The sequence below is a fragment of the Styela clava genome, chromosome 4 (genome assembly GCF_964204865.1).
Source record: "Styela clava chromosome 4, kaStyClav1.hap1.2, whole genome shotgun sequence".
In the NCBI taxonomy this organism is placed as follows: domain Eukaryota; kingdom Metazoa; phylum Chordata; class Ascidiacea; order Stolidobranchia; family Styelidae; genus Styela; species Styela clava.
Window position 1 is genome coordinate 21,107,262 of NC_135253.1, and position 15,610 is coordinate 21,122,871.

A 15,610-nucleotide genomic window follows, 5' to 3' on the forward strand; every position below is an offset into this window, starting at 1 on the left:
AATTATGGCCTAACCCAAACCTGGTACACATACGACGTTCCGGTGTCCGCCATCTTGGTTAACATACTTTGGAGCAGCGGTTCCCAAACTATGGGTCGCGACCCACTGGTGAGTCGCAAAAGGAATCTTAGTGGGTCGTGAAAAGATGTAGAAAGCTTTGATTAATTATACTGGTTATTATGATCGGTAGCGACTACGTAAATCCTCAAAAAAAAAATTAAATTGGTTTTAAATTCTAATTTGTGAAAGTTTCCTTTTAACGATCTTCTCAAACGAACAAAAATTTGCTACACAAAGAATGACCATGTGACTTTTTCACGCATAGCAGTTTAGTACACTGTACAGCCTTTCTTACCGTGTTTCTCTGAAATTTAGGCAGGATTTAGATTTCTTTTCTTTTCAAGAATAACACTATGTTTTTTTTAGAAGAGGTCTTTTGTGTTCATACATTAAAAATAAAATTACATTGTAGAAAAGCACGAGATTTTTTATTAAACATTATATAAAAACCGACATTCATTGTTTTTATTTGTATTTCCTATAAAAAATCAAGCAACAAATATCATAATTGTGATATCACACAATCTTGAATAGTGGTGTGATCTCCACCTTACCTCAGATTATTGAACCTTTCATCTCCCACACTTTTTAAATTTATTTTAAGGGTAGGATTTAATTAGAATCATTTTTAAAATTCACATTAGGTCTTATTTTCCGGCCAGCTCATTTTTTCGAGGAAACACGGTAGTTTTGCGATGATTAGCCATTGCTGTGTTCTGTTTTAAGTCATAAAAATTAAATAGGTCGCCATAAGCTGTGGTAATAAATAGTGGGTCCCAACTCTAAAAAGTTTGGGAATCACTGCTTTGGAGTATCGAAAGTTGTATAGAACCTCGTTTAGCGAAAGGCCTAAAAAGTGATCACGGAATGCTATGTCAATAAATGGGTTGTTTCTATTTTATTGCACCTTTAGTGGATAAACACATATCGATACCATTATTTAACAAAATATGAGAGTCATACTTTTTGCGCTCGCTTCATTATTAATGTTTTTTGGAGCAGAAGCTACGGGATCATGTGAAGGTAAGACTTATGAATCTGCTTTAGCTTCTGAATTATTTGAAATTGTCCTGTGATGTATACTCGAATGCGGCACTGCTCCAAAAATATAATTCTTAGTGCAGCGATGGAATAACAACCAATACTCTTGGTTGGCTATTCAATGATCTGCGGTTGCCATGGTTACCGCGACCTGTCGTGGATGAAGGGGTTTTCTTCCGTTAACTATAGTGACACCGGGATATCGGATCGCTTGAATGTGTCTCAAAGTCCTGTTTTTGTTTTGGTATTTCATGTGACTGACTGATTGATTTTCAACTCGGCAAACAAGGTATCGTCGATACGATGACTGAGCCCTGGTCAATTGCGTAAATATTGTATATCTGTTTATTTCAGTTGATCTTTTAATATTATATTTGTTTGTCGTTACAATATTTCATGAACGACAAAATAAATTATCTTAATCTGAATCTACTATACCAACTTGCAGTTTTAAAGCCGCGCCCAAAACAATCCGTGCTGTAAAGGATAGTTTTCTATCCCAAATTTGAGGTTTCCACAAAAACCCGGCTCCAACTCACCCGAAGTATGCGTACCAAGATGGCGGACAGCGGAACGAATAAAATTATGGCCTAACCCTAACCGATACACATACTACGTCCCGGTGTCCGCCAACTTGGTTCACATATTTTGGGATTATCCTCTTCCGTGGTTATTAGAACATAGAAAAAAACCTTGGTGTTTACATGCCCCTCTCAATTTCATTGATCTAGAATCCGAGACCCTTGTAGATGTCTTAAACGATTTAAATTCTACTCTCAATCGAGAAAATTGAACTCAAAGTCCGTCTCCCAACCCGTGCTATCAAACTTGGAAAGAACTTTGGAGTGTTAACAAATCACCAATTATAAATATCGCTTCGGATATCTCTATAGATGTCTGTAAATAATTTCAATCCCGAATGTTTCGAAATGACTATTTCGGCCTCCGGAAAGTAAAAATACAGCTTTATTTCGACTAAACATTTTTGCTAACTTCGAAATGTTTCGAGTATTTTGCAGGTCTGAATTGCACAAAACGTAGCATTCGCAATTGTCAATGTCAAATTTCAATGTTTTTTTCAATTGCATATTTATCGATTGATATATAAATAAAAGAAATCGGATTATACCCAAATCTTAAGGGTGGTGATTAGCAAAATCAAAATGCTTATTCGGAATTTGGGGCATTTATAGTATATTTTTATACCTGCTTTCAATAGCAGTAAATGATATAGGCTGAAATGGAATTTTAAGATTTTTAAGTTGATATGTGTAACGACATAAATTGCCAATTAATATATATGTTAAGAGGTTCCATTACATTTGAACCCACGTACATTTGAACCCATGACAATTGCACCTGTATGCTATTGCACCTATGGAATTTTTTTTGTTTCACGGATAGTTAAACCCATACTAACCTTAACCCATGGGTTTTAGCACCCGCATATAGATTGAACCCGTGGATATACGCATGGGTTCAAATGTACATGGGTTCAAATGTACGGTCACCATGTTAAAAATATATATATAAAATAAAACCAATACCTTAGAAAATCGTTAAGTAAGGGGTAGGTGTTGAAATTAGAATTGAAAGCTCCTTAGAATTTAGAACAATTATAACAGAAGGGAAATAACTGTGACAGATTTAAATGACAATACATAAAGAAAAAGCCGATAATATATGAGCACGCAATTTTTGATGACGTCATCGCGAATAATGGAAAATTAAAAATTTGTTTTTTTAAGATGGCGGTGATGGAATCGAACTTGGTGAAAGTTGCAGCGAAGAGGACGAACATTGCGGGGAATTCATCATTGAATTGGTAAGATTTTCAGTCTATCATGACATATCGGTCGGAATAATATTGTTTATATATAATGAATTTAGAGTTGGGTCTAAGCCAAGGATATTCCACCGAAAGTTAATACACACCCTTTGACGAAGACCAATGGTTCTCAAACGATGGGACGTAGATAATTGTTTAAGAGGGCGTGAAGATAATTAAAAATAAAAATAGTTGTTAGATTTGATCTTGCCCGCCTTATTGTTTTTTAAAACTTACGTTACTTATTTACGTTCTATCCCCGTCTGTTCAACGTGTTTTTTGAATAAAACACACTTTCACCTTATTATCTGTTATTTGTAGCTTATTGTTAGTTAGGTATTTTTAGGGCGGGCGTGAGACTTGACAAATTCTAAAAAGGCGGCGTGGCTTAAAATATTTGAGAACCACTAATGTAGACAGTCTGTTGGTTAGTTTTGAATATAAAAAAAAATTAGCATTCGTTTAATCATACAGCTGGATTCCCATCTATTATGCGATTCTACATCGAAACCATTCCTTCCTTCCTTTTCGCCATTGAATCTTTATAAATATTAACCGAAGCTTAAATGTGAAATAGGTTGCGTAAATAATTAGCCAATGAATAGAGGAGAGAATTAATCAGACGTATGGTACTGTGTTTCCCCAAAAATAAGACAGAGTCCTATTTTCATTTGAAGAATAATACTAGGTCTTATTTTAGAGGGATTTCTTTTATATTCAGGGTAGAGAATTACGATACAAAATATGAAAACCGATATCCATTACCTTATAAATGACACGTTTTTATCAAGTCATTGAACCTTTTCCCCTCTCACACGTTTTAGATTAATCATTTAAAACGTGCAGGAGAGATTTCCTGCTATCGACTAGGTCAAAGAAAAATTCGCGCTACTGACTGGGTCTTATTATAGGGGGAAGTTCTTTTATTAAAATCCTTTTTAAAATTCCGGCTAGTTCTTATTTTCTGGGAAACACGGTAGTTCATTCAACTATTGGTCGGATACAAACATTACAGGGGACAATTTATGTGAGGTGATTAATACCTCACATCCCTGATATCACCTCCAAAATATGAAGCTATGAAATGCTAACCGCTTCATAATCTTATCTTTTTCAACAAGCTCAGTAATTCATAGAAATTTAATTTGTCTATCTTTTTTGTTTTTACAGTCGGACCTTGAGGGTAAGTGCGAACGTATGTTGGACTATCAGAATTTTGATTGTGATAAAAGAAGATGAAATTTGTTTACAGAGACTCAAAAAAAATTTACCTAACGTTTTGTTAAAGAGTCTTGCGTACTCTTAAGTCTTTGTTATCGAAAATTGGTTTTCTCGAAGATGGAGCTGGAATAAAAACTGTTTACAACCCGAAGTCGAGTACCGGAGTCAATATTTTAATAAATCCGTAGTCTGGATTTGTAAATTCGGTTGAAATTTCAAGATGATTTGATTGCGTCTTAATTAAGTGGCCAACTCATTTTGAACATTTGTGCTGTGTTGTAGGTAAGGTTGTTGCCGAAATGCCCGACTTGGCGGCATATTCAGCTCAGTCATAACTCACGAACTGAGGAAGTTACTTAGTGTACTTTCAGCATGTATGTAAAGAATAGTTGGGTAGTATCATGTTATAGCCAGGGATAGGCAAGGTTTTTGAACCAAGGGCAAAAAATTTTGTCTTCTTAGACTGGCGGGCCATATGAATGTGGCGTAAAAAGTTCCATTTTATGAACAATATTTGCAGTGTTACAAAAGCAAAAGTGGAAAACAATAAGCATCGTCCCGAAACTACCCTTAATCGCAATCCCAGCAAATTTCTTGATCTATTTTTCAGCTAAAATATTGAAATTTGGTTTTAGTTTAGTTGTGAAATCAACAAGTGGGCCAGAGTAAATTATCTAACGGGCAGGATTTGGCCCGCGGGCTGTAATTGCCCCCACCCCCCTCGATATTATAACTTATCTTAACCTCGCTTAAGAAACACAGAATTAAATACAACAGACCAGAAATTTGTGGTGCGGCAATATCCAGATGGTATTGTCAGTTGATAACATATGGTCTCTATCACATTTATAACAGTGAATAACAATTTTAGGTGAGGGTGAGTCCAAATGAAGAATCTCCTCCGCGGAGGGGGGGGGGGGTATTCTTCGGTTACCCGCCAAAGCATTTAATATACAACGCGGAAACATTTGAATTCTGTGTCATTGGGAACACCCGAACGTCTATCGAAGTATTTGTTTATGGTGTAACGGTAACCTGATTCAAACGGAAAGCGTGGATGTGCGACTCATAACAATAAACAGTATGATTCTGATTTCGGGCCATTTAAAAAATGAAAATTACTGCATGCAGATTATTCATTTGCTAATATACACAATACTCGAATGCGAATGCTTTTTGTGGCTAAAAGCTCGACCGGAGAAACCGATTTTTTGAAATATCACTTTTTCTGGAAAACAATCTTGCACATTAATCCTCTACTGATGAAAGTTAACCCTTTGCTTGACAATATGTAGAAAATCATGATGCATTACAAGTTTTTGGACATAGATAGATATTGGTTATTGACCTATAATTTGCCGATATATCGGTATCGGTGCCAAAAATGATATAAACCGAGCTTTATTAAAAACTCAGAAATTACAGCAATAAAGTCTACTTTTTTGTTTATTACTGGTTTGTGACTTCGCTCAGAACAAGGCTCTATTTTGAAAGAAGCAATTTGTATGGATAAACATCTATTTTTTTAGATAAACCGAATGAGTTTTATTGTACATGGTCTAGCACTCTAGCCCATTTTCTATTCTTATTTAAAGATATAGATCTGACATGAGCTAACTAGGCCCGCTGGCCTAATCTAACCCGTTGGGTACCTCAATCTGGCCCGCCTGATGCTGCCACAATCAAACAAAAACCAAGTTTTGACGTTTTCGGTAAAAATTAGCTCAAGGAATTTGTTGAGATTGCGATTAAATTTAGTTTCCTCTTTTGCTTCTGTAACACTGTCAATATTGTTCATGAAATGTAACTTTTCACGTCACACTTACATGGCCCGCCAGTCTAAGTGGGCAAATTTTTTGGCCCCTTGTCCAAACACTCTGCCCACCCCTGGTATAGATAACTGTTAAAATATATCATATGTTACGTAAAACGCTATTATAATTAGCCAGAGCTCGACCTCCGTTTTTTTTAGATGGATTCAAAAATAAGCCTGAGATATTGGAATTTATCGGGAAGCATCTACCAGAACATAATGGCGGAGTGGCTACAGTGTCTACGGCAGTAACCCCTATCGGAGGATTCACTGAGAATAATGAAGACGGCGCCTTCACAGAACCTATGACCACCGAAAAGTCGGAATGCGTAATAGATATATCACCTCCCACTGGAAATTCTTCTACTGGACTTCGGTTTCCTAAACCAAGTAAGCGAAGCAAATAATATTTAAATTAGAGTTAGGTAGAGCCATTGTATGTATAGATAGGTACTCCTGATTTATGTGTACCAAGATGGCGGACACCAGAACGTAGTATGTGTACCAGGTAAGGTTTATGCCGTAATTCCATTTCAACTTTCCTTAGTTTAGTCGGAGTCGGAATCTTCTTGTTTTTACCCAAATACTACTCGAATACACAAGCATATTAGACTCGGGGTGAGGTGAATGACTTTTTGGTTTAATTTTGAAATCTTTGAAATGTGACATAATCCCAGCACATTACTTAATGATTTAGTATTCATCTCCACCTCAAAAAGAAGCTTCGCATCTCATACGCGTACGTGTTCTTGAATACAATTTAATTTAAGGTTAAATTATCCCTGTCTAATATGCATAAAATATTTCGGCGCTGCCGTAGAATGTGAACCAAGATGGCGGACATCGCGACGTAGTATGTGTACTAGGTTAGGGTTAAGTCATACTTTTATTCCAATTTTCCTTATTTTTCGAGTTCGGGTTCTAGCCAAGTGACTCCCGTAGTATTTGTACCTGAAATTATGGCCTAACCTGGTAATTAGACTACGTTCCGGTGTCCGCCATCTTAGTTCACATACTTCGGGAGTACCTAAAATATTTCCTATTTGAAGTTTTTGAAGATTCGTTTCGATCAATATCTCACATAAAATTATAAAAGAAAAATCAAAGAAAAACCCACAAACGACTTTAGCTTTACAGCACGCGTCGTAGTCGGATATGAATTTTTCTCAAATCGAAGCCGAGGCTAGGGGGGTTGGAGACGGAGTCAATTTTTGTCGCTCCGGAAGTATGTGTACTAATATGAATGTAACTAATTTTATTTGCCTACTTTACATCAAGTTGTGTGAGGAGACTGAAACCGATGGGCAGGGGTTATATTCACTTGGCTGATACAGACAGTTCCCGAACTCGTAATAGAACTAAAATAAAGAAAAATCGGAATAAAATTATGTCGTAACCCTAACCTGATACACATACTACGGGAGCATCCTATTTTTTTCAGTGGCTCGTAGTCGGATAAAATTTTCCACGACTGCGCAACCCTGTACCGCACGAAAATAATCTAGTCGATGTTGAAAAAATTAGTATATTTGAACAGGAAGTGTACATATGGACAGTTTTGCTCAAGTTTTACTATTGCGTCATTTATTTATTTATTATTATTTTATTTGGGGGTTGGGGACCACTCGATCAAAATTTAACAGTACCCAAAAACGGTTGTAGCCAATAGTAGTCTAATTTTCAGTCATATGGTCATATATTTCACCCAAAATTTTTCACTAATTCACGCAACCTTTATTCATAATTTATAAGAACACTTAACCCCGACACGGATGTCCGCCGACATTTTTATCAAATCTGTCCTCAGCTCATGCAGTCGATGCGCCATTTTGGACATTCAGACATTGCCCTTATATCCTCTCATGTAGTTGTTGTTTATTTGCAAGTTCATCCGCCAGTTTATTTTTTCAGAACAATGCGGGAATTGCGATGTAAACATGTTTGAAACGCACATTGACAATGACTACGATCACAAAAATCACATAATAGAAGAATATACCTACGGAATTGTAATCCAAATGAATATATTAGAAATCGAAAACGTTACTGTATACTGTGCTGGTGAATTGTTTGGAGACGATAAACCTTATATTGTAAGTGTATAACATTGGTTGTAATAGGGTATTGTGTACTGAACTGCAAGTCTTTTCTATTTGTTTACTTTCTATTGCGGATCCGTATGTGTCAGTTGCCACAAGTATGCTTGAACGAGATAAGATAATAAGGATAAATAACTATTCGCTATTTGATTAAGCCATATCTTGTTTTTATCTGAAGAAGTCAGACTATTATTTAACGAAAGCTTATAAATATACTTACTGTTTCGTGGAGGCAGAATATGTTATTCCTATATAATATTGTTGACTATTATTTATACTAATAAACAATTGAAGTCATCCACTGCACTGCACTGCGCTGGTGAAAGCGTTTTGTAAGCGATCGAACATATATATATATATACGACATTATCCTACATACATGGTGACCGTACATTTGAACCCACGTACATTTGAACCCATGCGTATATCCACGGGTAACTCTATATGCGGGTGCTAAAATCCATGGGTTAGGGTTAGTATGGGTTTAGCCATCCGTGAAACAAAAAAATTTCCATAGGTGCAATAGCCTACAGGTGCAATTGCCATGGGTTCAAATGTACGTGGGTTCAAATGTAATGGAACCATACGACATAATTATATTAATTTTAAGTAATGTCGATGTTTTTTTCTGACTTTGAATAGATATGAAACCTGATACGAACAACTGGAGATAACATAATGATTTGTATTCATTGCCAAATTGGTGGTTCGTGCAAAAAGTTTGTTTGTCGAGTTTTTCAATCCTTGCAATATAAAAAAATTGGTATTTTTTGACACTTGGGCGCCCCCTGCGGATGAGGTAATAATTGTTCGGCAATCCTTTTGCACGTATTCATTGTCAATGGGAACGAACTGGTAAACACAGCCAGATCAGCGTAATCTTCTATTCTCCACAGTACTTTTGAGCTGGTAATTTTTGTTGAGATTATACTTTATTTTAGGTGATACAACGTCGGGTTGACAATACCGTGAATTTCGACAGAAGTTTGGATGAATACGTAGCTGGATTCGGCGATATGGTAAAAGGAAATTTCTGGCTAGGTATGCAGTTTGAAGACGATAATTTACAAAATATTTTGCTGTTGAAGTGCTACCGTGTTTACCTGAAAATAAGACAGGGTCTTATCTCTTTTTTTCGAAAAATTACACTAGGGCTTATTTTGGACGATTTCCGATACGATATTTACCAATACACAAAATATGAAAACCAATGTTTATTTAGTAATTCATAAAACGTTTTCATTAAAAAAAAACTGCTAAACATGGATTATTCACAAGTAATCATATCATCATCCACTGGAATGTCTTGCAAGTTAATAAACTCATAAATTTCTATGAAGATTTTCGACTAGGTATTATTTTAATTGGAGGATCTTTAACATCATTTTCAAAATTCAGACAAGAAGGTCTTATTTTCAGTGAATCACGGTATACAAAGGCCACTGTCATATAGTATGTTACTATATAATGGGAGAATCGTTATATTTCTCATCAGCACATAACCAGCCCAATTTATGACACTCTTTATTAAGTGGGAGTGGTGAGGTTTGTATCTGAGGTATTTACTATACGCCAACATGGCTGAGTCCGACATGCCAACAACCAAGTTCCCAGAGAGGAACATTCGTGACGTGAATATGTGGAATTTGTAACGCCCTCTCTAAATACATGACGCGCCTGTAAAAATTTATTTATTGCTTGATTGTTGTTGTTTTTAAAAAAAGTTCAATAATGGGAAATATTCTAAACGCACCATAGGGACATCATGTGTTTACTAAGAAATATTGTTTGACTAGCTTTTTTGAATTGCAACAGCCATTTTATTTACAACTTTCGTTGTCTCTGTTTCACTGCAGGTCTTGAAACCATCCATGATCTGACGTATTTGGGAAAATACCGGACTCTCGAGATTGTTTTGATCGACAAAGATAGATCTAAGGATGATGACAATATTAAGATTAAATTTATGTGAGTAAACATAGTGCTAGTTTTCAGTGATAAGAGGTGATCGATTCTTAATTTAAATTTGAGGGTGAAATTGAGCAAAATCCCTCTACTAACTGCTTCAAAATGTAATACGAGACTAAAGTCACTAATTCTTCATTTCTAGTCTACACACTACAACTTTGGATGTTGCAGCTCGATAATCCGCTTTGTTTCCCCACAGCTTTCCTTCCCAGTAAAACCATGTGATATTTTGTGTTTTGTGTACGATTTACTTATAAGATATATATTTACAAGAGTAATCAATCCATCAGTGGTTTGTGTCGATTACCCAAAGCTATGGTAGTGCCCAAAGCTCCTCAACGTAATCTATGAGGGTGATGTTGATTGGTAAATTCTTTAAAACTTTACTCACTTGTTCTAACAGTGACTAAAATAGGATTTTTTAACTTTTATTTACGTACTATATTTCGTTAGAACCATGGCTGTTTCTGCGCAATAACTTGACTTAGTTCACCCGTCTTCCCTTTCCTGTAAAACTATGCGCTTGTATTTTTGTCTAATTTATGTAGGATTGATTTTTAAGGGCTAAAAAATACCTAACTTCCCCAGATAAGAAAAAATGACCCACTGATTTACACCGGTTATCTGGACTAGAACATAGGTTATTACCGTGCTACATATGCGGAGTCAGGGCTACGTGAGAGAAACCTAGGCGCTCCGTGTACTACAGCGTTACTATAATTTATCCGTGAGAGTTAGATTCATTTAAATACCAGTCAACCTCATCACGGGATCCATACCCCCAAAAGTTTGAGATCCCCTGATCTAGAGCTACCGAAATGGATTCGGAGTCTGCGAGTAAAAATGGAATTTTAGTGTCTTGATAAATACGAACCGAACTGGTATTTCAATAAACTTGAAGACGGAGTCAAAATTTATATCACTCGAATTCGTAAAATGAACTTTCCTTCATAGAAACACAACATATATTTTTTTCAATACCAGAACAAGGTGCTGAAGCTTATTTAAAAAAAAATACAAACGAGGCATGTGGATTGTTTCTAAATGGTATATAATTGAGAGTCAAATAAAACCGACATTATCGTGGTCCCTTCTATGACTGAGCCAAATTATTCACTTCAATATCTTTTGATTAAAAATGATTGAATATGATTCACATATTTATTACCCGGGAGAGGAAAGTCGATAAAATATCTTATTTCTTTTTATTTGAATTTTTCTGCGATCTCTGAAACTCCGAACTCCGACCGAACTTAGGCTCTTTGATTTACAAAAATTGCATCAATGGTTGGTTAGAATTAGATTTACATATTTATCCCGTTAAAGAGGAAACCCGATAATACGGCTTAATCCTATGCGGAACCACGCCTCTCGTTCGGTTACTAGTCCATGCCGAGTATGGGATTAGTTAACCCGTTATTTGTTTTACACGGACTTGAAAATACTTATTTTATACTATCTTATATTTTCTATATTATCTTACAGGAACGCGACTGTGGGAAGCAATTCTAGTTCATACCGATTCAATAGTGGTTCAGTCACACCCGAATCTGAGTCCGAATCCGAACTGGCAGAGTATTTCAGTAACATGAAGAATATGTCTTTCAGTGTTAGAAATGTCACAGTAAATGGTTGTCCTGAGAGCTCTGGCTGGTGGTTCAACATGGATGGAAAAAATAAAACCAAAGTCAGTAGCTTGAATGGGCCTTATAATGGATATTCCGGATTAAAATTAAAGACAGATAGTGAGAATTGGAATTTTGAAAAAATAGAAATGAGACTCTATCTACAGTGAATTCGATGTTTACTATAATATGTCAATGGAAACGAACTAAATAAAAGACCAGTTTTGATGAATTGTCCTAGTTCATGCTGTTTTCGGAACAACGAATCCCCAGCTACTGTACCTTATGCCTGTATAAAATACCCCTTCTAAGGACATTCTCAAGAGCCCATTGCTTTTGGTTTTTACTTTCTTTGGAATCCATGAGACTATAATGCTTAACCGAACTTGTGTTTTTTGGTTTACAAAAATTGTACCAATTGTTGGTTTGACACGAAGCGATTATTCTGAATGTATCCGTCGCTCTCTTTTTAATGGTGTATTGTAATTTCCTACGTTTATTAATAATTTTCCTGTTAATATTATCAAAACTTTTATATATACCGTACTTTGCAACTTATACTAAAATCCAACCAAGAAGCGGAGTTTTCATTACCCTATTTTTAAAAACACTAGATGGCATGGTAGAGCTGCAAACTTTCCACTTTTCAGTCTGATCCCTTTCTTTCAAAGTTACAACATGAATGCAGATAATAAGTATTCAATTTCTCATTCACATTTTGGGTAACTATTAAGCGACGACTCTTCTCGCTATTTCAAGGGTATTATAGCATCAACTATTGTCTGCTTTTTTTTTTCCTTTTGTCTGTGAATTTACTCAATTTCCTCAGCTTTGTTCAAGTACGAAAATACGCTGACTGTCCATGGTGATTTGCAGCTCTTCTACCTGAACTAATTTCTATTTCTGGTTGATGGATCCAAATTCGTAAACATTGAATTTGATTCATTTTTCATATTATTTTTCATGTATTCCATGTAAAAAGGGGCGTATCCATGAGGAAGGTCTAGAAAATATCCAATGTAAATGTTTTGTACCTTAAAATTTTTCGTACAAGTTTGGAACGCTTTTTTTTAGACCCACAAGACTTGAAAATCCACGTTTCCCGGCCTCCGAATGGACCCGCTAGTTGTTAGGATCTAACTTGTCAATTAGATATTTTAGAATCCTCAGGCTTAAAGTTACAAAGTTATTTGTAGTATAAGGCAGGGCTACTCAACTATTTTTACTGAAGATCCGCATACAAAACTTCAAAATTATTTGGGTCCGGTCTTTTCAGAATTCATATTTAGGCATCCTTAAACGCACACTTTCTCGACCGGCTAATGATTATTAGCTAATCGAAATTGCTTATTATGGTGTTATAGTTCTTTTCATATATATTCAAAACTATAAAAGTCATTTTATAAAAGGAAACTTCAAAAGTGGGGCTTATGATTTAAAATAAAGAATTGGGTGCGATCCGAATTTCGTACTCGAAAGGTCCGGATTCGGACCGCGGACCGCCAGTTGAGTAGCCCTGATATAAGGTACAAAGATATGCTTGCTGATACGCTTATACTTCAATCGCTATCTAAATGCCGGCATCTTATAGAAGGCAAATCCATTCCAATATATATACCTTAGCGGTAATGGTTATTTGCAACCCTTCTGCCAGGATTAATTTCAATTTCTGGTTTATATTAGTATGGGAGATGATCTTATGATTAAGTTCTACTGACGATCACATTTATTACACATAATTTTTTATTATAATTTGTGCTCCTTTTATATCTTATTTTTAGCTAGGTTTGAAAATCAAGTCGACTCAATGTCGAATTTCTATTTCGAGTTGAATTAAGGGAAACTCTTTGCTACTTTACAAGATTTTACGGAATTTGTTATCTATCGCTTTTCTTTATTGCTCCGTCCAAGTTTATTTTATTCTACCAATTTTGAGATACTTTAAAAAAATACGTGTACAATTTAAATATAAAGATCATCCAAATCACAAATTACCCAATCGCATAATGAAAAGAGCAAACCAACGTATGTTTGCAAAAGCGACTTTACAGGCGAATATGGGTTTTTAATCATCTTTACACCACTTTAACAAGCTGTCTTCCACATAAAGCAGCGAGCAGACGTTTTTCATTCGCAGTTGCGAATCTGTCGTTGTCGGCTCAATTAACCTCTTCATACATAAGATCAAAGTAAGATAATCAGCTTTCGATTGTTCTGTGGTTCTTCTATCTCTGGTTTATTTGGAAAGGAGGCCAAGTTCACTAATCAGCAGGGTTAGTATCTCACATTAAAACCTCAAATTTGGGTACTCCCGTAGTATGTGTACCAGGTTAGGGTTAGGCCATAATTTTATTCGGGTTTTTCTTATTTTAGTTCTATTACGAGTTCGAGGACTGTCTGTGTTAGCCAAGTGAATATCCCCCCTGCCTATAGGCTTCGGCCCTCTACATAACTCCCCTACACTTCCTCTACACTTGATGTAAAGTAGACGAACAAAATTAATATCCTCTATATTGGTACACATACTTCTTGAAGCGCCTGAATTTGTTATTGAAATAAAGATGAAATAAATTTTAGAACGAAATCTCTTCATAACTGTTTTATATCACGACAAATGCTTTGGCACTGACATAGATGAGTCAGCTTTTAAGTTATACTTATGCTTGTTGAGGGGCGTGTAAATTGGTGCCTTCAAAAAATGCAACAAAATACCTTTCAATTTGGGGAAATTATTCTACTTCGTTGATAGTGTATCAAAATAAAAACGTATCATTTAATTTAGCATTAGGGTTATGCATATGATTGTGGGGGGGTGTAACATGTTAATTGGTGCGTTCAAGTAATGCAACAATATACTTCCAGATTGGAAAAATTCTGTTTTGTTGATGGTGTATCAAAATCAAAACTTAAAGATTGAATTATCTAATTTCATAAACAATTCTCTCGAGCTAAATAAATTTCTTCATAACAAATGTGATCCAATTATGCGATTGTAGGACAGATGGTCACTTTGACAGAAAACTTTAGTTTTTAAAGGAATGCTTGGTTTTGTACTGATCAAGATTGGTTGACATATCATTTGTGTAACTGATTTGTTTGCTATGAAACATTAGAAATCATCGTTTAAAATATGTATTTTTACCCATGTGATCGCCTTTAGGTACACAAACTGTCGGAATAAGATTTTATTCTTGATGGGGAAACACCTTAGTATTGAAAAGGACCACACTAAATCGCTCAGCGCGGCGGGTTGTGGCCCGCGGGATGCCCGTTGCACACCCCTGGCTTAAAGTATTTGCCAAACGAGAAAATGCAAGGACATATTTTTCACTAGCTCGGTGACGTGGCTGCGTAGGAAATCGGGGCATAGGTAAAAAAAAAATGAATGTGAATTTGCTGGAAATCTTGTTTGTATTACTCTCAATGAATACATAGCAAATAATGAACACACAACATTCTCAGAAATATAAACAATTCCCCCTCGCAAAGTATTTATATCACGCTAAACTTAATATTGCTCTCCTGGGTATCGGGTTAATTAGTTGAATTATCTCCCAATTTTCTCGGATTAAATGAAGTTATCTCTCCATAACAAATGTAATCCAATTACGCGATACTTTATATCGGTGGCAGATGGAAATTTCAATGGTTAACCCTTTGCATGCTGAGCACGAAAAACACAACTGATGAATTCCTAAAAACAATTTAAAAAGTATAAATTTTAAAAGTATCTATACGATCTTACTAACACCTTTTACACCAGCTCCGCATCATCTACGCAACCAAACTTATCACACTCTGGATGAGAGATTTGAAGCCGAGAGGTGTAATCTGTGATGGCAAAACAGTTAAGGCAACGCTTTAACCGCTTGGCCACCTTGCCACCCAAAGTGCATAATTAGAAAACCCAATTTTTTATGCATAAATACCTCATCTGTTATACTTTTACGTTAAA

General features: G+C 35.7%; 1 protein-coding gene across 1 annotated transcript; it reads left to right on the forward strand.

Annotated features, from left to right (window-relative positions):
- The first annotated feature begins 968 nt into the window (after window positions 1–968).
- Window positions 969–14,498, forward strand: LOC120326611 (uncharacterized). The gene is made up of 8 exons (XM_039392932.2): window positions 969–1,083; window positions 2,850–2,926; window positions 4,100–4,112; window positions 6,123–6,353; window positions 7,875–8,056; window positions 9,004–9,103; window positions 9,919–10,030; window positions 11,516–14,498. Exons 1-8 carry the CDS (start codon window positions 1,011–1,013, stop codon window positions 11,823–11,825), a joined length of 1,098 nt encoding a protein of 365 aa, XP_039248866.2. The 5' UTR covers window positions 969–1,010; the 3' UTR covers window positions 11,826–14,498.
- Window positions 14,499–15,610: the final 1,112 nt, after the last annotated feature.

What these genes read in the sequence shown, in the direction of transcription:
- LOC120326611 (XM_039392932.2), top strand. Translation starts at nt 1,011, where the DNA reads ATGAGAGTCATACTTTTTGCGCTCGCTTCATTATTAATGTTTTTTGGA. An exon ending in ACTTCGGTTTCCTAAACCAA is followed by an intron (nt 6,354 to 7,874) that starts GTAAGCGAAGCA and finishes TTATTTTTTCAG; the next exon opens with AACAATGCGGGAATTGCGAT. An exon ending in AAAAGGAAATTTCTGGCTAG is followed by an intron (nt 9,104 to 9,918) that starts GTATGCAGTTTG and finishes GTTTCACTGCAG; the next exon opens with GTCTTGAAACCATCCATGAT.